The sequence below is a fragment of the Gracilinanus agilis genome, chromosome 5 (genome assembly GCF_016433145.1).
Source record: "Gracilinanus agilis isolate LMUSP501 chromosome 5, AgileGrace, whole genome shotgun sequence".
NCBI classification, from domain to species: Eukaryota; Metazoa; Chordata; class Mammalia; order Didelphimorphia; family Didelphidae; genus Gracilinanus; species Gracilinanus agilis.
This window is the reverse complement of record NC_058134.1, coordinates 54,489,985-54,509,707: the sequence shown is the minus strand read 5'-3', so window position 1 is coordinate 54,509,707 and position 19,723 is coordinate 54,489,985. Positions and strand designations below refer to the sequence as shown.

At 51.9% G+C, this 19,723-nt stretch overlaps 1 protein-coding gene across 2 annotated transcripts; it reads left to right on the top strand.

The window, feature by feature from the left end:
* The first annotated feature begins 9 nt into the window (after nucleotides 1-9).
* Nucleotides 10-19,214, top strand: DBF4 (DBF4 zinc finger). Of its 2 annotated transcripts, none has more exons than XM_044679843.1 (12): nucleotides 10-92; nucleotides 6,654-6,829; nucleotides 9,046-9,225; nucleotides 10,412-10,462; nucleotides 10,869-10,938; nucleotides 11,137-11,213; nucleotides 13,662-13,692; nucleotides 14,017-14,059; nucleotides 14,985-15,113; nucleotides 16,191-16,293; nucleotides 17,139-17,257; nucleotides 17,916-19,214. In XM_044679843.1, the coding sequence occupies exons 1-12, from the start codon at nucleotides 47-49 to the stop codon at nucleotides 18,934-18,936; spliced, it is 2,046 nt and encodes a 681-aa protein (XP_044535778.1). In that variant the 5' UTR covers nucleotides 10-46; the 3' UTR covers nucleotides 18,937-19,214. The 2 variants fall into 2 exon arrangements, with proteins under 2 accessions (XP_044535778.1, XP_044535777.1); XM_044679842.1 differs by having other exon boundaries at nucleotides 14,014-14,059.
* The last annotated feature ends 509 nt before the right edge of the window (nucleotides 19,215-19,723 follow it).

The following is a 19,723-nucleotide window of genomic DNA, read 5'->3' as shown; positions in this document are numbered from 1 at the left end:
GCCCCGCGGGAGCCGGCCCCAGCATGTGGACCGCGGCGCGGCGGCCATGAAAGCCGGCACCATGAGGATACGCAGCAAAGGCCATCACCCGGGTACATTTCACTTCTGGTTCCTTTCAACACCACCCCCTCCCCCCACCCACTCCCCGCTTCCTTCCCAAGCTCCTCCTCCTCTCTTTCCGAACCCTGGCGGTTCTCGCTGCCGGCTTCACCTGGGGCCTCGACCCCGGGCCCCCTCGGGCCCCATCCTCAGTCCCATTCCAAATGGCCTTTGCCCTCTGGGCCCCGGACCTTCCTTGATTCTGAGGGCTAGGAGGGTCCCCTTTTCTGGCTTTGACCACCCAGAGGGAGAGGTGAGAAGCGGCTTGTTGGAGGTCCCTGACCTTAACTCGAGAGGGCATTTTAGGGGAAAAGAGGACGATTGTGTATTTCCAGGCTTCCCCGAGGGGCGTTTGTTGGCCTTACAGGAGGCTGGAAAGTTCTCTTGTCCTCCAGAGATAGGAATCCCCTTTAGCCAGGACTGGCCTCTCATGCCAAAAAGAAAAAAAAAAAATGAATGGACCCCAATCTGGAACTCCTCCTTTGGGATGTAACTGTAAATTGATAATAAGTGGGGACGGAGACATGGAGGAGGCCAGCGCTGTTTAACATTGCCCCTAAAGAAATGAGACCCATAGAAACAAATCAGGCCTCCTGGCTGGTGCCCCAAATTCAGAAGGTGAGCTTCTTCAGAGCAGGAGCCCAGCTTTCTAGGGGAAAGTGCTTCACTTCTGACTCCACAGTGCTGTGGTTCCATTAACTGTTATGCTCTAAGTTTCCTTTTTTTTTTTTAAATTCCTTACTTTGATGTGTTGGTTCAGGACTGGGCAAAGAGGTGAGGGTTAAGTGACTTGCCCAGGGTCACAAAAGCAGTAAAGACTAGAAATCAGATCTTTCTGAACTCAGGTCTTCTGATTCTGTATGCCATCAAATTGCTAAGTAATGAGTAACTCACAACTTCTGGTATTTCAGGATTTGAAAGTCTTCCATGTGAATCCTCAAGTAGGCCCATCTCTGCTAGACAAGTTGCTCAGCTGAACTCTAAAGATGTAGCTTCTCTCCAATCCAAGATTTCCAAAGACAGTTCCTGTCCAGAGTGTATACCCTTTGTCCCTCCATGCTAAGAAGTGGTGCTAGGTACTGATCCAGTAGCTTACTTTCAGAAACAAACAAACAAAAATTTGTCTACAAAGCAGTTTTATTAAATACCTACCACACGAGACTTTTTTATAGGCACTGAGGAAAACCAGATTTAAAAAATTGAAACTGCCCTGCCTGCAGAGAGCCTAAGTAGAGAAAGAGGTGGTAGGTAGCAAGAAAATAGTTAGATAATGAAATAATTTGAAGGGTAATAATTATGGGAAATCAGGAAGGCTTCTATAGGAGGCAGCACCTGACCTAAAGTTGGAAGAAAGCTGAAGATGGAAGGAAAATCATCTAGGCCGGGGAAAGAAAGCCACAAAGGACCAGTAACAGGTGGGAGTTGGACTGTGGAAGTCTGACCACCCTCTTTAGGAATTTATATTTTATCCTAGACAAGGTAGCCATAAAAGCTTTTTGAGAAGATGGTCTGATCTCTGTCATAGGAATAGCTTTTGACAACTGTATGCTTGAAGAATTGGAAAGACCTGGATTATAGCAGGTAGGCTAATAGCAATATTTGAGATTAAAGAGGACTACCTGACAGTAAGCAGAGCAAAGGGAAGAAGGTGATAAATTTGTGATAAATATCATGGATCCCTGTGCTACGTTCTAGAGCCATAAATATGATGAAACAAGCTCCTCCTTGGGAGAAGAGTTTACCCTGTAATAGGGAAGACAAGGAGAACATAAAGGTAACATCAGAAACAAGGTACTTAAATGCCAGGTTGTTTGAGACTTGAAGCAGGCTTTCATGTAGAGCAGGAGCTACATCTTGAGAGAAAAGGGTTTCCTGAGAGAAAAGGCAGAGGGGAGTATGTTCCAGGCCTTTGGGGCAATGGAAAGGGGAAAAGATGAAATTTCTCCAGGAGGCCATTTGGTCTGGATTTAAGATGAGTGCAGGAGGCAGAGTAATGTACAGTGTGTCTGGAAAGATAAATGGGTCCAGGCTGTGAAGAAGCTTTAAAAGCTTAAAGAGCTTCTATTTGAATCAGTAAGACTTGGTCACATATTTACTAAGCATCTGTACTTGGAGGACCCTTATTAATATTTAGGCTTTTCAGTTCATGTGTCTGACCCTTCGAGACCCCATTTAAGACTTCCTTATCAAGGATACTGGTTTGGTTTGCCATTTTCTTTTCCAGCTCATTTTACATATTAGGAACCTGAGGCAAACAGGATAAAGTGACTGACCCAGGGTCACACAACCAGTAAGTGTCTGAGGTCAGATTTGAACTCAGGAAGATGAGACTTCTGACTCCATGCCCAGCACTCTCCACTGTACCACCAGCTATCCCATCTATGTCCTAAAAGTGGCTGTCCAAAGTAGAATTCATTCTTTTCCCCAGGTCCCACCCCTCCTCATACTAACTTCTTTTCGTAAAGATACTACTGTCCAGATCATTCATGCTTATAACCTCAGTCATCTATGGCCTCCCCTCTTCCTCACTACCTGTGTCACTTGCCACATCTTGGTGATCCAAATATCAGTTCTGAGCAGCAGCAGAAGGGCATAGATTAACTTAGGGTTGGAATTTGACAGCAGAGCAAAGGATTCAAGGGCACAGTTTAATAACTAACATTTATATAGTGCTTTCAGATTTACCTGTAATATTTCTTTTGTTCTTTAGAAGCCTGCGAAGTAGACACCATTTTTGCCTCCATTTTTATATGAGAAAACTAAGACCTAGAAAGATAAAGTGACAAGTTAAGCCCAGGATCACACAGTCAATAAGAGTCTGAGGCAGAATTTAAACTCAATTTATCCAGCTCTATCCATTACACCACCTACCTGCTTACACTAGTGTATAGTTGAGCAGGTTGCCCACTGGGTCAAGTCTAAGAGAAAATGATGAGATAGCCTGGAGCTTGTGGGGCAAAGAATTGTTACAAGTTCAGGGCATGAAGGCCACTGAGTTAGGGATGGTTGTAGAGCTGAGGTGTGACCACCCTGTCCTTAGCCAGGGGTTAAAGTGACCATCTAGTTCCCAGGAATTAAGGAGGCTGCAGAGCCTGGAGAAGAGCACGGACATGGATATGAATGCTGACATTGGGTAGGAGACCCCAGGCAGATCCCTGCCTCGAGCAGAGTAGGGAGGAGACCGATGAACCTCAGAGGAGAGCCTAGGCCCTGGTGCCCCACGGCCAGAAGCTGGGCCCAGGCCTGGCGTGGTTCCGGAGCAGCAGCTGATCTGCTTCCCCTGGCTTAGCTTCCAGGGTAGCTGAGGAGAAGCTGATGGTCATCTTCAAAAAGAACTTGAACCCATTCCTGCCTTGCTTTGGGCTCAGGCTCCGAATGTTCCTTTGTAGGTCAGTTGTTTGGGACTCAGAATACTTATTCCTTAAGCACTGGCTGATGGTTTAGTTCCCATGAAAGCCCATCCAGCCCACAAAACCCCAGCACATGAGGGCTTGCCTGAAGGCACCAGACTTGCCCTTTGATTGGGGCCAGGAACCTGCCCATGAGGAGGAAGGGCCTGAGAGGCCACCCAGAACAGGGCACAGCTTGGACTTCACTTCCTTGTGGGAGAGCTGGGCAGGGGGGTGGTTCAGGGACTTGCCCAGGGTCACACAGCTAGGAAGTGTCTGACATAGCATTGGAACCCCCGACATCCTGTCTCTGGATCTGGCTCTTGACCCCTCTAAAATCCCACGCTGCTCTCAGCCAGACAGCTTTGGCCATCTCCTCTGTGCAGGCACGCCTAGAGATAGCCTGGAAAACGTAATCATGGTGGTCAAGGAGCTCGGGCAGGAGAGGGGCCGGCCTGCCTCTATGGCATCTCCTCGGCTGTGTCAGAGTCCTGGCTGCCTGCCGAGGAAGTGGGGCGTGGGTATGAGACACGTGGAAGCGGAGGCAGCCGGGCTGGGGGGGCTCCTGGATCCTTGGAAGCTCATTCTGGGGAGAGAACAGACTCTGAGGTCTGGATCCTGACCCATCCCTGAGCCTCCCGGGGGAGTTCCTGCTGGCTGGGCTGGAGGGAAGGCCTGGGGGAAGCCCCAGAGGGCGGGAGAGTGCTGCCACCATTGGGCACGAGGTTCCTGGGGAGTTGGGGGGGTGGTTCCATGTCCATCACTGCTTCCAAGGGGCAGGTTGTGGCCAGGCCACTGACTCAGAGCCATCAGGGTTTGTACCAGGGGAGCCCGGGGTGTGTGGAGGCTCTGCTTATGCTCAGGGAGGCTCCCTGTTGGCATTGAGGCTCCCAGACATGAACTCCCCTTCCTTCCCCACTTGGGAAGGGTCTCAAGAGAGCCAGGTGGTCCTGGGTTCCAATCCAGCCTCCCACATGTCCTCACTGTGACCCCGGCTCTTCCCACCCTGTGCAGGGACCCTCCACCACTTAGTATGGATCTTGAGACAGAAGGTCAGCATTAACCAGACCGGACTCCCCTGGAGAGAAGGAAGCAGGCTCAGGGCTCCCTGGAGGTGGCGGGCCTACAAGAGCAATGCTAGGACGGAACTCCTCCAGGCCCAGCTCAGCCCTGCAGCCCAGGCTCTAGGCACCATCCTCCTGGGTCCTCCCTCTTTTCCCTTCTTGCTCCTTCCTGCTACCAACAGCCTGCGCTCTCCCCCCCACCTCTGCAGTTCTAGGGTGCTACCAGCCCCCCTGAGGCGCCCCGCTTTATAGCATCCTTCTGTCAGCGCTCACAAGCGCCCCGGCCCTGGGGGTGGCGTCTCCGGCCCGCCTGGCTCTGTCCAGGCTCAGAGCAGGCCTCTGGAAAGCCCAAGTGAGCCCGTGGCTTTGGCCTGAAGCCTCCCCCTTGGAGGGCATGGACGGGCTTGGCCTCTTTGGTGTCCGGCGCCGAGCCGAGTCCTTCCTGGCTGCCTCTGCACGGCTTCTGCTCGTGGCCTTCGAGGCTCAGCTCAAGCCCCCACCTTGAGAAGCCCTCCCTGGTCCCGTGACGGAGAGGTGCGTGCCGTGTCGATGTGCGCAGGCCTGTGGCGGAGATCCGGGTGTAAGGCGCGGAGAAGCCCGGGGCTGCGTGCCGAGGACGAAGCATCTGCTGTTGGGTAGTGTAGACGCTCTGCGCTACAGGTGACGATTCTGGTTTATCGAGGAGTTACATATTACAATTATGCATTTTTGTTATTTAGACCATAAATATTGCAAAATATGGTTTTTTTCTTCAAAGTGACACACCACCCGAGTTATGCTCGTTTTTTTTGGCAAATTTTGGCACACCGAGCTCAGTGCTGTAAGGCCTCCGAGAAAGACTCCTTGCTGGAGGGAAGCCCCCACGGGGCCTGGATGCGAGGCCTACTTTCTACAAGGACTTCTCGTGGCTCCCAGGCCTTCAGAATCGGCCTCCAGCCGGCATCCTCTCCCCTGTTTCTCCACGTTCTTTCCCTCACAGGCTCCCTAAACTTGCCCAGTTGGGGACTCCACAGTGGCCCGCCAGCCTCCCCTCAGCGTCCCTGCTGGGCCAGTCTGCGAGTAGCCTTTTCAGCTGGTGTCTTCCTAGTCTTTGCAGCTCTGTTCTTCCAGTGGGGTTTCGGATTTGTCTCTGTTCTCTGCCTCTCAAGGGAATGCCCTTCCTGGGCCAGACCCAGCCTTAAACCCTCGCAGACCCTTGGCAGGATTCAAGTAAAAGCTGTTCGCTGAACTCCCCCTGATCCAAAATAAATGGGCAGCTAGATGGGACATCTTTAGAGCGAGCCACGTTTTCCAGTTTGCTCGGCCATTGGGAATGGAGCTCTTTGGAGAAGGTGGGGCCTTTCACGCGCCCTCATGGGATCCCATGTAGAGAACCACAGGAGGGAGTTTGCAGAATGCTTCCTCAGCATTTCTTCATAAAATAAAGACTATGATCAGAAAAAGCCTGAAAGAAAAATCATTGACAATAAGCCCAGATAGAACCATTTAAAGGAGTTTTACGCATCCAAGTTTCTGTATTTAGAGTGAAGGAACTTCTGTTTTCTCTACATTTAGCATTATGTTTAGACTCATTGAAATTGTCATTCTTAAGCAATTTTTTTACTTTCAATCATTGATAACACTTCATGATAACCTTTTGAAATATCCTTTTGTGTGAAACTGTATCTACATTCGCCGTGGAACTAAGATGCAAACCCATCTCTCCATTCGCTCTTTTCCGTCAGTTGGAGGTTGTCTAATCCAGCCCTGCAGGAAATTAAACTGCTTCAGTTCTCCCTCCTTCCTGGGTTAGAGCAGCGATAGCATCCTTGATAAAAGCCTCCCACGGAGGGTTGGGGGGGGGTCCCAGAGACTGGAGGGAGAGCAGACCCTGGACACAGGGACGAGGACAAGGGAGGCCCTGACTTCTCAAAACTTCACCCAATAGGCAATAGAATTTTTTTATGTCATGGATTATCCACTTCTGAATTAGCCATTTACTTCTACGAAGGTAAGAGGTTGAAGCGAAGCACTCTCCAATTTTATTAAAGCTCATTTAAAGTGATTATGTGACAATTGACCTTTCTGTAAAATGTAACTAATCATAAACCTTCTTTTATAGCAGGTGGTATCCAAATAAAAAATGAGAAAACTAGACCATCTTTGAAAACTGTGAAAAATGATAACAAATCAGAAAACCTCAAATATAAGCCACTGTGGGGGAAAGTCTTTTATCTTGATTTGCCATCTATTGTGATCTCTGAAAGACTGGAAAAGGACCTCAAGGAACTAGGAGGGGTAAGTGAAAATGCTGCATTTTAACAAAAAGTTTTTCCTACAAATTTATATGACCTGATCTCACCTGGGCCCTCGCTGCAGCAGGGCCGTGCAGGAGACTCTTAGACCTCCGGGCCAGCCCTCAGCTTTTTCAGAACAGAACTCGGCCTCTTTCCCCTAAAATCTCCCCCCTTCCCAACTATCGCGTATTCCCCACATGGGGCCCCCCTCCCCCTGGCTCCTGGCTTCCTTGAGGCTAGCTTAGACCTTACCTTGTGAGCAGCACCGCAGAGCCTCTCCCCTGCTGGTATTGGGGGGCATCTTTCACGGCTGAGGGGGGCTCCCAGGGTGGGGCAGGGGTTCCTGACTCTCAGCCCAGCCCTTGGTGCGGTGAGTCCACATGCCATAAGTCTGGCTGGTGGATGTCTGTCAGAAGAGATTGGGATTCTCTTTGGACCTGGAATGAGGTGAAGGAAACAGTCTTCATGGTGGCCCAGAAAGCAGGCAGCGAGGTCAGGAGGTCTCTGCAGGGGCTCCTCCGAAGGGCTGAGCTCCCGCTCTGCCGGCCTCTCCAGTGCCGCAGGGATGGTCCTGCCTCCGATGGCGCCGGCCTGAGCCGCGTCGTCCATCCAGACGCCCTTTGCTGAGCGCCCCGGAGCCTTTGCACTCTGCTGGGATGGGGGCCATTTTTACAGGATTTATTTCATTTTATTCTTACATCAACTCTGGGAGGTTGGGGCTATTATTAGCTACATTTTAGAGGTGAGGAAATGTCAGAGAGAGGTTCACCAGGGAGAGGGCCAGATGGTAAATGTCTGAGGGAAGACTCGAACTCAGGTCTTCTGATTTCAGGTCCTGTGTTCTCTCCACTAGCACCCACCCCCAACCCCCACCCCTGCTTGCGCCATTCTAACCTTCTTTTTAAAATAATCATTTAAGTGGGGCAGCTGGGTAGCTCAGTGGAGTGAGAGTCAGGCCTAGAGACTGGAGGTCCTGGGTTCAAACCCGGCCTCAGCCACTTCCCAGCTGTGTGACCCTGGGCAAGTCACTTGACCCCCGTTGCCCACCCTTACCACTCTTCCACCAAGGAGCCAATACACAGAGGTTAAGTGTTTAAAAATAAAAAAAATAAAATAATCATTTAAAATGGGAACAGAAAGTCACCTGGCATGCTTCAAGGCGGTGTTCTGTGGGGCAGAATAGATGGCCTTGTGCCTAGACTACCAGCAGGCTCAGGAGGCCAGCCGCTGCCTCCACACCAGCTCCACAGCTCCACGTGCTTCTTCTGCTCCTGAGCGCCTCTTGGTTTGGCTTAATCCCCTCCCTTCGTCCTAGCATGCAGTATGGCTCCAAGGCAGGGGCCTCTCCCGGCTGCAAGGCTGCTCTGGCCTAATGGACAGTGTGAAGCCCTTGGCCATCCCAGAGCGGTGACTGGCCCTGTGATGGGCCTGAAGGAGGCCCGCTCACCTTTGCTGCCCAGACTGGCTGCCTGAGGCCCCCTTTTCCCTCTGAAAGGACAGTAGAAAGATCTGAGGGCAGGGCAGAGCTGAGAATGCCCAAGGAGCGCAGGCTAGGGTCTTCCCTCACTCCCCCCAGAACACACAGTCCTCCCCCAGCAACCCCCCCATCTGCTGCAGCTTCCTTCCTGCCACTTCAGGGCAGCAGCCAGAGCCAAGAGGAAGTGGCAGCGCCAGGCTCCAGGCCTTCTGCTCTCCTTGCTGCTCCCCCTTCTTGCTCCTCCTTGGCTCCCAGCTTCCTCAGGGACTTTTCAGAGGCTGCTCTGTTCCTGCAGGTTGCTAGAAGGTGGCCTCATTCTCTAAGATAGGAGGAGGCTGGAGGCTCAGTAGATCGAGTCAGGCCCGGAGATGGGAGGTCCTGAGTTCTAATCTGGCCTCAGACGCTTCCTAGCTGAGTGTCCCTGGGTGAGTCATATAACCCACCATGGCCTAGCCCTCGCCGCTCTGGTGCCTTGGGATCCCTACACTGTTTTTTAAAGGGGGTTAAAAAATAATGACAGTAACGTAAGACGGGACTCCCTGAAGGCAGGAACATTCATTTTATTCTTTATCTCAGCAGCAGCCAGCTCAGTGTGGGACAGCCGCCTCCCGCGGGCCGTTCTCTAGGAAGAGGGTGTTTGTAGGGCCAAGGCGCCGGCCTGGATTGGCTTCACTTCAGCACATTCTGGATCCCTTCATTTTGCTTTTTACAAAGTGGATTTTTTGTCTTTTTTTTTTAAGAGAGTCGAAGAATTTCTGAGCAAAGACATCAGTTACCTGGTCTCCAACAAAAAGGAAGCCAAGTACGCTCAGACGCTGGGCTGTCTTTCCCCGGTGCCGAGTCCGGAATCGGCCTACACGGGAGGCAACACGTCGCCTCACCCCAGCTGTGACGGGAGCTCCTTCAAGACTCCGGACCCCGTAAGTGCTCCCCTCGGCGTGGGGCCCGGCCCAGCCTGGTGCTCCCAGAGCGCTCTGCGACCCGACCACAAGCCTAGGGAAGGGCCCGTCCTCCCCCCTCTGATGCCGGAGCGCGGCCCGAGGGCTCCGGGACGACTCCAACATCTGACGGGTGACGGCACGGAGCGAGCCATCCCGGGGGGAGAACCCTGGCGAGGCCCCGCGAGCTCCGCGTTCAGGGGAAGAAGAGGAAACAGAATGTCGTCAGGAAATACAGCTGATGCTGGGCAATGGGCCTCCCTTACGTTGTGTGGCCAGTTTGGGAGGGATAGAAAGGCACGGAAGGGCGGGAAAGTGCGAGATGGGGAGAGGCCCGCGGAGAGCCCCCAACATGGACTAATGGCGGTAAATAGAACCCGAGGGCTTGCCTGGCACGGGATGTAATTTCTTTGGATGCTCACCACAGCCCTGTAAGGAAGGGGCTGTTGTTACCCCCATTTTGCAGCGCCGTGCCCAGGCCATACAGCCAAGAAGGGTCAGAGGCAAGATTCGAACCTGGCTCTGCCTAACCCCAAGCCCAGGGCTTTCCCCGCCGCAGCCCCGTCTGCTGCAGACCCGCCGGAGGGGCGGCTCTCGGCTCCGCTGGAGCCTTGGGGTTGGGAAGCAGGACGGCCGTCGCGTCCCCTTTGTTCCCGCTCATTTCAGGGGGGGAGACCAGCTGGGGGACGTGCTCAGAGAAGCCCTTCCAGCTGCCCTTGGCCGCGGGGGGCCCGAGGAGGGCAGAGCGGGCCTGGGCTCCGGTCTGGTTCTGCTTAGTGCCCATAAGCTCGGGCAGGTCACTCACTTCTTCACCTCCAAAGTCAGGCTAAGAGGGAGGCCTGTTAGGCTGCGGGGCCCGGGTGAAGCGCTTTGTTCAGAGCCTCGGTGAAAGCGGCGCGCGGGGAGCCTTGCCATGTTTGTGGGACGTCCTCCGCTTGGGCCCAGCGTCCAGAACCGGACCCCCGCGCTCCCAGAGAGGGCCCTCGGAACCGAACGGGCCATGGGGGGGCTGACGAGCACCCCCCCCTGCTCAGTCATGGAGGACTGCCCAAACCTGGGGACGGTGGCGTGTGGGCACAGCCCGAAGGGCTCCGGCCTGCAGCGAGAGCCTCCTTTAGAAGGATTCAGCTTCACTTCAGTTTCCAAATAACCATTTTTTCCCCTGTAGGTGTGCATGAGCAGAGGAAAACTATTAGTTGAGAAAGCTATCAAGGAGCACGTAAGTTGACAACTTTTTCACAATAATCAGATGAACATTTCACTCTACTATTATGCGGCGTTCTAATCACGGTCAGCGCTTGGAGCGGCCGCTGTCCTTCCACCTCGGCCTTACGTCCCCGGCCTCTCCCGGCGTCCTGATCCACGTCCTTCCCCTCCCTCCGCTTGGTCCCTGCACTCTGGCCCGCGCCCTGCAGGCGGCCGTTATTCATGGGGGGCTCACGGGGGTGGGGGGGCCTCCCCTTCTACGGGGCGCCTCCCTGAGGAGAGACATTCTTATGCTTTGTGAAATGATTCACAAAGGATATTCTTGGGCCTTATTTCTCCCGCCCTGTTCTGTGTAGTCGTATTTAGTGTTTTAGCTTTTCTGAAAAGTTGGACGCATTCATTGCTTTTACTCTTTGCAGGAATTCATCCCTTCAAATAGTATCCTGTCAAATGCTTTATCCTGGGGAGTGAAAATTCTTCATATCGATGGTAATTACTTTTTCTTTGCTTGTCTCATGTTAGCTGTGAAAATCCTCGAGCCGGTCATAGACAAACAGTGCCTGAAATCTTTCTGTGTGTAGCTCGTTCCACTTTCCCTTTTGGACTTCGTCTCCTCGGTGTCATTTCCATTTCCACTTTCTTAGTTATCATAAAAATAACCTTAAGCCCTTTTTTCTTTTGATATAGATATCAAATACTATATTGAACAAAAGAAAAAAGAATTGTATCTGATCAAGAAATCAAGCACGTCACTCCGAGAGGCGGTGAGTATCCAGAAGGATAGAAGCTATCCCAGAACAATGTCTTTGCCATCCTGCTTTGAGTTCCGCAGATAGACTTCCTCCTCAGGCAAACAAATACTCGGGTTTAAAACGCTCCTTTCAGAGCACGTCCCCAGGGTGGCCCCCCTGTTACAGGAAGGGAGGCCCTGTAGCTCTAGTTGTAATGGGTGACTAGGACTTGACAGACCTCACCTATGGGGCCGTCCCTTCAAGGACTCAGAGCAAAGATGGCGTCACTGTCGGCCCTAGTCCAGCATAGATTGTATCTGTCTGCATGTTAAAAAAGGGGGGTGGTTATTTAACAAAATATCAGGAGGGGTGATTAGGAAGCTGGGTTGTAGGAGAGTCCCTGCCTCTAAAATTGTCTACCTTGAGATTCCCCAAACTGACTGCAATAAGTCTCTTCGTTATCTGGCCAGGCTAGACCTATTCTCTCTTCCTCTATCTATAGATCCCTCAGCTCTCTCTCTGTTCCCAAACTAAATCCACTCAGAGTTTTGAGTCTTCTAGAAATATAGACGGAGTAGCTCAGGTAACTGGAGTTCGAAGCGATTGGGTTCACCTCAGAGAGGAAATCCCCCCTGAGGCAACCTGGACAATTTAATCAGCTTCTTCCCTCAGCTTAGATCTTTACAAAGTTGACAGAAATAAATCGTACAGCAGCTTTCAGGTGATGATAGTAACAGGTCACAGGAATGGTTGGGAAGGGTTAGAGATCCGCAGGAGGTCAGAGATGAATCTCCGAGCCGGCTTCCGCTTCACAGCCCCGAACCAACTCCCCCCAGCTGGCACTTAGAATCTCCAGGCCTTCTCCTCCTATGTTCCAACCAGGTCTACCCCTGTGTCTACAGTTTCATCAGATTCTGTTTTCCTTTGCTGAAAACCTGTCTCTACTTTCCAAAATTCCCTCTCACACCCCAGAGCGCCTTCAAGCTGACTCCATGGTGTGGCTGCCCCAGCATGGGCCTGGCTGAGCATGTAAGGGTGGGCCTTGGACCCCCTTGTAACAATAAAGAGAGCCAGAAATCAATGTTATGATAGAGGAGAGATAGAGAGAGAGTCTATATGGTGAGACTCTCTTCTGGTTATCCCCTCAACTAAATATACACTGGGAGACTTTAAGGGGGTGTCATCCCGAAACTGGGTGACCTGGATGGTTGTGCTGCCCCACGGGAGTTGGGGGCGAGGCTTCCCTATAAGATGAGGTATGTGGTACCTCAATCCGATTCTGAATGAAGGCGGGATTCACACAAGCCTCGCCCAAGGTCAGTCAACTTCACAGTGGGTGGTCTGGCTTCAAGATGGAGGCAGCTAGACCAAGCTATGGTTCTCCTCCCCCTCGTTGTCTCTCAGGCACTCCGGGATGCTATCTGACTAATGAATGACTTTTATTAATCACAATTCAGGGATTGGGGAAAGGGGTGAAGGGCAGAGGGATTTGGAGGTGTACTCTTCTCTATTTCTATGAGGTCCATTACTGGGTGAGAACCTTTGTTTCTAAAAAAAGAAACCTAAGTTTCTTCCCCCACCCCTTCTCCTTTTTCCCTATTTCTCTCCTTTCCTATAATTGTAAGTTTTCACAGAAAAGGGTCTCTCAGCAAGGTTGGGAATGGGTGAAGGAGACTTAAGAGATCACCCCCAAAATGGAGTCCAAACTTAGCTGAGTCGATGGTTGAAGTCTTGATGGGAGAGATGCGATGGAATGTCTTTTATCAGGGAATCGGGGTTCAGTTTCCAAAAGAAAGATCCTCAGGAATGCCTCAGGACTGGATCTAAGCTGGGATGTTCACCTCCTCCCTCTCTCAGTCCTCTGCTCTCTCTCTTCTCCTCCTTCCTCTGGAGAATTACCCAGAATCTTCTCTGGTCTCTCAACTGTCAGTAACTGTCACCAGCTGCCTTCTCGCTCCTTTTGTCCCATTCCCCTTGTACAAATCCCATTCTTACACCCTCGGCTCCTACCTTCTTGCTGCCTGTTTCTTACTAGACTTTTGTGGCCTAACAGCCTCTGTGTGCTCCCTGCACTGACCCTCCCCCCAAGGGCAGGGCCAAGTTCTCAGGAGCAGCTCCCTCCCTTGTGCCAGGCACTGTGCTTTTCACAGAGTGGGCATTAGTAGGAAAAAGCCTTGTTCTGGAGTCATTTAGGGCATATGGGGCTAGCAGTTATTTTTTAAATATTCCATCTTCTGGTATGGCTTCTTCCCTTTTTCCTTGCATCAAAATAAATGAAAGGTTTATTTATTACAGTCACAGACTGACAGAATTTAGTGACTGGAAAGAATGAGAGAGTACCGTGGTCCAAAGAGTCCTTGGCAGTCACAAGCCCTCACACTGAACAAGCCCCTTTTGTGGCCTACCAGCCTCTGTGTGCTCCCTGCACTGACCTATCTTTCTTAAGCTGAATATTCACACTAACCACCTTTTATCTTTCAGGGGAAACGATTTGGTATTCAGAAAACAAAAAGTAAGTATTTGGACATCTTTAAAAATGCTTCCTTTTCTTCTAAAACAAAAATTAGTAAGATCATGTAGCCAGGCCTTTTAGGATACTCTTTGGCCACAGGCTAACAGTATGAGAATGGATGATGACTTCCTTTTCTGAAACTGTCTCCTCTGCTGTAAAATGGGACTTACCAGAGTTTCTCCTTTGCCTCGAGGTTGTTGCTCTTGATTGTGTGGTTTAAACTGAGGGTATTGTTACCATTTGGGTGCTGGGGTGAGACGAGAGATCTTTGCCTGTGGATTTATTAGTATTTACTAAGGGAATGTCGTGTGTGTTTCCCAGCAGGAAGACTCAAAAAGCCATTTGTGAAGGTGGAAGATGCAAGCCAGTAAGTATAAGAAATAGAGAGAATGGCTCAAGTCATTGTTTAATGTTTCTACTTCCCAGTTTCAGAAGGAAAAATCAAAAGTTGGGGGTGGGTGGGGGGAGCCGCCTGGAGGCGTCCTCCTCCTCTTCTGGTGGGAGCAGCAGAGTTCTGTGGCTGGATGAGCTCCACACTGACCCAGAGCGCTTCCTTTCACCCTTGGGAATGGCCTGGAGGCACGGCGGCCCCTGGCTGGCCCTCCAGTCTCTCCCTGCATGGCTCCTCCTTGGGGACTGCAAACTCAGGCCCTCAGCTGGTCCTGAGCGAGCGGGTGCCTGCACTGTGCGTGCATGCGTGTGTGTGTGTGTGTGTGTGTGTGTGTGTGTGTGTGTGTGTGTGTGTGTGTGTGTGCGTGCATGTGCAGGGCCTCTCACGGCAGGCCAGAAGTCTAGGGGAGGTTGTGAGCTGAGGCGGGGTCTCTGGCCTCCTCGATTTTCTCCTGAGGTTTCGAGAAGCTCTGTAGAGTATCCCTGGGGCTCTGCCCGCTTGAACCCCGAGGGGAAGGGCTCCCTCCCGGGCCACAGCTGCCTTTAGCTGCCCTGCTGTGGGGGCCGGACTGGGGAGCTCGAGGCCTCGTGGGCTTAGGAGAGGGCCGGGCTCAGCCGGCGGAGAGCTCTCTGGGTGTGCCAGGTTCCACCTCAGACATGGGCTCCGGAGCCTCTTGGCGCAGGCAGCTCTCCTCCAGGAGTGCCCTGGGTCAGCGGGCCCCGGCCGGGCTCGGCGCCTTATACAGATCTGCGGGAGGCTCCGGCCTTGCTTCCCGCTTGTGCCGGGGCTGTTTGTGGGGGCTGTGAATGGATGGGGGCTTCCGCAGGGCCCCGCACGGAAAGGGGCTGTTTGGTCCTGAAGTCCCGAACGTCCCGCGTTTGCTTCTTTTCCCCTCCTGCAGCCATTACCGACCATTTTACCTCCAGTTGTCCAACATACCTCTCATCAATTACTCCGTTCCCAAGCCCTGCAGCCCCTTTGACTTGGACAAGCCGTCGACTGTGCAGAAGCCGACCCCGGCCAAGCAAAGGTGGGTTGGAGTCCGTCCTTCGGAGAATTGCCTTCTGTCGCTCGAAATCCGTCCGGCCTTTGGAGCGAAGGGAAGCTCCCGCCCCAATGGGGCCTGCTGTCGGGGCGCTGCGAGCTCTCCCAGAGAGGGCCGGCTTCCCGGCCTGGCTCTGGGCCCCCACGCTCGGGCCACAGGAGGCCGGCAGGGGCTCCTTTTCAGTCAGAGGCTGGGCAGAAGAAAGCTGCCTCGCCCCGAGCTTGAGCCGTCCCAGCCTTCTTCCAGACTTCTTTTTGCATTTCTTTGGAGGGCTCCCCCGGAAAACGGGGACACGAGCAGCCAATGCCTCCCAGCGCTGTGGTGAGGATCCAGGCAGAAAATATTTGTAAAAAGGCCCGGCACCCCGGAGCTGCCGGGGGATTTGGATCCCGTCCCCGGGGGCTCCAGAACCCCCTCTCTCTGCATAGTGGGCTCGGCCATCCCCTCAGAGGCCTCCCACGTGCCAGGACAGGCCTTATTTCCTGATCTCCCTAAACCGCTCTGGGGCCTCTTGGAGGCTCCTCGGGGACCCTTCATGGCTCTCAGAGGCCCCGGCGTGGCTCCTCTGTCAAGACGGCGTCACGGGTGAGCCTCCCAAGGCTGGGAGTGCTGTTGAAGTTGACCAAATTAGATTTTGGGTCATTTAATTTCTTAGATTTATTAGTAACGTGTCATCCCAACTCCTGTTTATCCTGACTGTTCTGTTCTCAGGGGCTGCTGACATCTGGGATGTTTAAAAATTATTTATTAATTGATGGGAAACTTTTTTTTTTAACATTATTAGTTTGCAAATCTTGTCTCAGACATGTAGCTGTGTGACCCTGGGCGGGTCCCTTACGCTCCTGGCCCAGCCCTTACTTCCTTAGTGTCCCTTCTAAGTGGGAAGGCCCAGGCTGGAGGCGGGCCCCCGAGGGCCTCTTCCTCTCGGGCCTGGGCCACGCTGTCTGCTCTCTTTCTGGCGGTCCGGCTCTGGGAGAGCAGAAAGTCCCCTCTGAGGGCCGCCCATACCCGAGGGGGGAGGGGCGCCCGCCGCGGTCTGCTGAAAGCCGTGTCTCCCCACAGGAACCGGGCGGCCTGCGAGGCCCCGGGCCCGGCCCGGCTGCGCGAGAGCAAGAAGAAGGGCTACTGCGAGTGCTGCTCCCAGAAGTACGAGGCGCTGCAGGCCGTAAGCTCGCTGCTCACGGGGGAGGGACGGACGTGCGAGGACGCCGGGCGTTAGAGGCCCCGGCACGGAGCCCAGACCCGCCAGGCTGCTCTCGGCCCTCGCCTCCATTCCGGAGTGGAGCCCCGGGGGCTCCCCAGACCTGCCCTTCTCACCGGCAGGGCCTCCTCATAGAGACGCCCCCAACCCGCCGCTGCTCCATCCCTCTGCCTGGCCAGAGGCCCCTGCCCTGCTGCCCGGACACGGGGGGGGCCCGGGGCGGCATCTCCCCCTGGCATAGGGTGTAGGGCGGGATCCAGAGCCCCAGGCTGGCCCCAGTGATCCCTCCCCACGGACTAGAGCTGCCTGTCTGTCCTTAGAAGGTAATCCAGGGGGCAGCTGGGTAGCTCAGTGGATGGAGAGCCAGGCCTAGAGGTGGGAGGTCCCAGGTTCAAATCCGGCCTCAGACACTTCCCATCTGTGTGACCCTGGGCAAGTCACTTGACCCTCATTGCCTACCCTTACCACTCTTCTGCCTTGGAGCCAATACGCAGTATTGATTCCCAGACAGAAAGTGGGGGTTTAAAAAAAAAAGAAGGTAATTGAGATAAAAAAAGAGTCCTGATGTGGCAGAAAAGCCTTTCTAAATGCTGCCTCCGTCTGCCGTCTGTCCTTCCCTTCCAATGCCGGACTCGGGGCGAGCCATCCATCGTGCCGCACGCGGGGACGCCCGGCTCGGCTCCCCCCCGGGTCCCTCTGACTCCGGGCAGCTTCCCGGCAGGCCGGCGCGAGGGAGCCGCCCGGAGCGTGGCGGGTGTCGCTCCCGCCGTAAAAGCTTGCTAGGCCGCTGCTTCTCGCTCTCCTTGTAGCACCTGCTCAGCGAGCAGCACCGAAGCTTTGCCCAGAGCGCTCAGTATCAGGTGGTCGACGACATCATAGCCAGCCTCGTGTACGACTTCGTGGAGTCCAAAAGCGGCGTCTCCAGAAGGTAACGTTTATTTGGGCGCTTTTGTGGGCTCCCTCGCCGGCACAGCCCAGACTTGCAGGTGCTCCGGGTTTCCGGGGTCCCCCCATTTGCTGACACAGCGTTTCTCGAGCGCCCTCCACGGCAATGGGTATAAACTACACAGTTTAGGGTTGGGCTTCCTGCCACAAGAGCCGCAGGATTGTCTGCGCAGCTCCTTAAAAAGAGGCTTTTCCAGACGGCTCTCACTTCCTTGTTAGTGACTCGTGGCGGGCCGGCCCTTTCGGGGCACCTGGGAGAGGGTCAGTGATTGCTGTAGTGCCGGCTTGGGTCTGAGGTAGGACTGGAACCCGCAGCTTTCTGCTAGCTCTGGGTCCAAGCCGCCGTGTCTCTTGTCCATCAAAGTACAAAATCTTCAACCTTAGACTTCAAGAGGACTGCAAAATAGAATAGAACAGATTTAATGGCACCTATTTGGAAATTAAAACATGCAAAAGGACATTTATTTAGGGCAACATCAGCAAACCAGCTGAGGATGGAATTAGTTGTTCTCTTTATGCAATCTTTAATGGTACCTAGTTTATATGTTATCCTGTTTCCAGAGATACTTTACCAACTTAGATTTTGTCCAACTCTTCAGAAGCTAAGCTAATCTTCTTCTTCTTTTTTTTCTTGTTTAAAGAGTGAAACGCAGTATTGGATCTTTTATCCCCATAATTGGAAATACTTTTAAAAGAAATGAACCTGAAAAACAACTGGAATTGCACCATATTTCCCAGAATGGCCCTTGGGAAAGTACAACCAAAGAGGTAATAAAACATGATTTCCAATATCGAGAAAGCAGGGATCCCGCACAAAGGGCTGCTTGTAGTTCAGATCCCACATTTTCATTTGCTTCCTGCAATCCGTGTCCTTACAACTCAACAAGTAAACTCAGAGAACAGTTGGATTGTAGAAAGTCTTATCTAACAAATCCAGCAGAGAAGGAGAGTTTGCTGGATTTGGCACAACTACCTCCGCAGAAAGATTCCCAGGGATGTTCTGAAGTGGCTGAAACGCAAGGAACTGTAAAGGAAAACAACTCAGAAGAACTAAAAACAGAATGCTGCCCATATATTCTAGAGACTTTTATGCAAGTGTCTGATTTTGATGAAACAGATAAAAATGTGTCCCAACTAAAACGCAAGTCTGACAGCACACTTTTTCCAGATACTTATCAGAAGAAAAAAGGCCCCAGATCTCCACACGATTATGACTCAAGTCTTAGAGTCATGAGCAATTCCCCAGAACAACCTACAGGCCAAGTCCAGGTGGGGTCCCACAAGCCCCCTGGTGAAGAGCCCAAAGAGGCGGATGGCGAAAGTTCAGAGAGTTTACCTTCAGGAAAGCTGCAGCGAAAGGTAAAAATAGTATTAGGAAGAAAAAAGAGAAATCAGAAAAAGAGTGTCGAATTAAAGGCAGAGAACGAAACAGAAGTTCCTGCCACAAAAGAAGAAAACAGTATTTGTAGTTCACCAATACAGTCTCTAGTGGAATTATTTAAAACCAGTGGAGAAAATTCTGAATTTTTGGGTTTTACAAGCTATTCTGAAGACCGTGGTTCATGTGATGTGTTAGAAGTTTGGGAAGAAGAAAGTGAGAATAGCTTGTTGTCCATGTTTCTCTCTTCCCCTTCTTCAACCTCCACATTTACTGGGTTTTAGAGGGCTTTTTGGTGTTTTGTTTTTAATCTGTATTTTTCACAAATGGTGAGGATTGTATTCCTGAAAGTATTTTTTTATATATGTAAAAAATTCTTGTTTTATTTGTGTGTCAACTGTACATTTTAATAACCAACTGTAAATATTAAGAATAAAGATGATTATTAGTTTTTTCTCAAGAAGTAAATACTTTTATATAAAGGTAACCGAAGCGAAGGTGTCTTGCTGCATTTTGCATATTGTGTACATGATTTCTAAATAAAACTTTCTGAATGAGCGAGTAAATATGAGCTTATACTGCAAGGAAGATGACTTGCACTAGAAAAGTAATTTTCAGTAATATTAAGGGATTCCTAAAAACTTAGTGTCCCAAATTTGGGCGTAGATCAGTGACTGTGTACCGCCGAAAGCTGCTATCATGATGAAAAGAACATGCAGGAGTGTTCAAACAGTTGAATGCCGCCTTACGAGCTACATTTGATACTTTTGAGCAATGTTCTAAGGTATGTCATCAACTTATCTTTTGATTTTCTTGATGAACTGCATATTTACCAGTGCAATAAATAAAAAAAAGGCTCCTTAGTGGGATTTGCGCTTTTGGTTTTTTGGGGGGCTTCTGTAGCTAGCAAAATGAATTATGGGGCCAGAAGCCTCAGTAAAGTGAGAGAGAGGGAAGGAATAAGCATGTGTATGCCGGGAGCGCCCAAGAAAACCAGAGACAAGTGACAGCCAGAGAGTGCCCTGCAGACGTGAGGAGCAGAATCCAGCCCAGGTAGATGGAAAGTGAAGC

What these genes read in the sequence shown, in the direction of transcription:
- DBF4 (XM_044679842.1), top strand. Translation starts at nt 47, where the DNA reads ATGAAAGCCGGCACCATGAGGATACGCAGCAAAGGCCATCACCCGG. An exon ending in CCTTCAAGACTCCGGACCCC is followed by an intron (nt 9,226 to 10,411) that starts GTAAGTGCTCCC and finishes TTTCCCCTGTAG; the next exon opens with GTGTGCATGAGCAGAGGAAA. An exon ending in AGAAAGCTATCAAGGAGCAC is followed by an intron (nt 10,463 to 10,868) that starts GTAAGTTGACAA and finishes TACTCTTTGCAG; the next exon opens with GAATTCATCCCTTCAAATAG.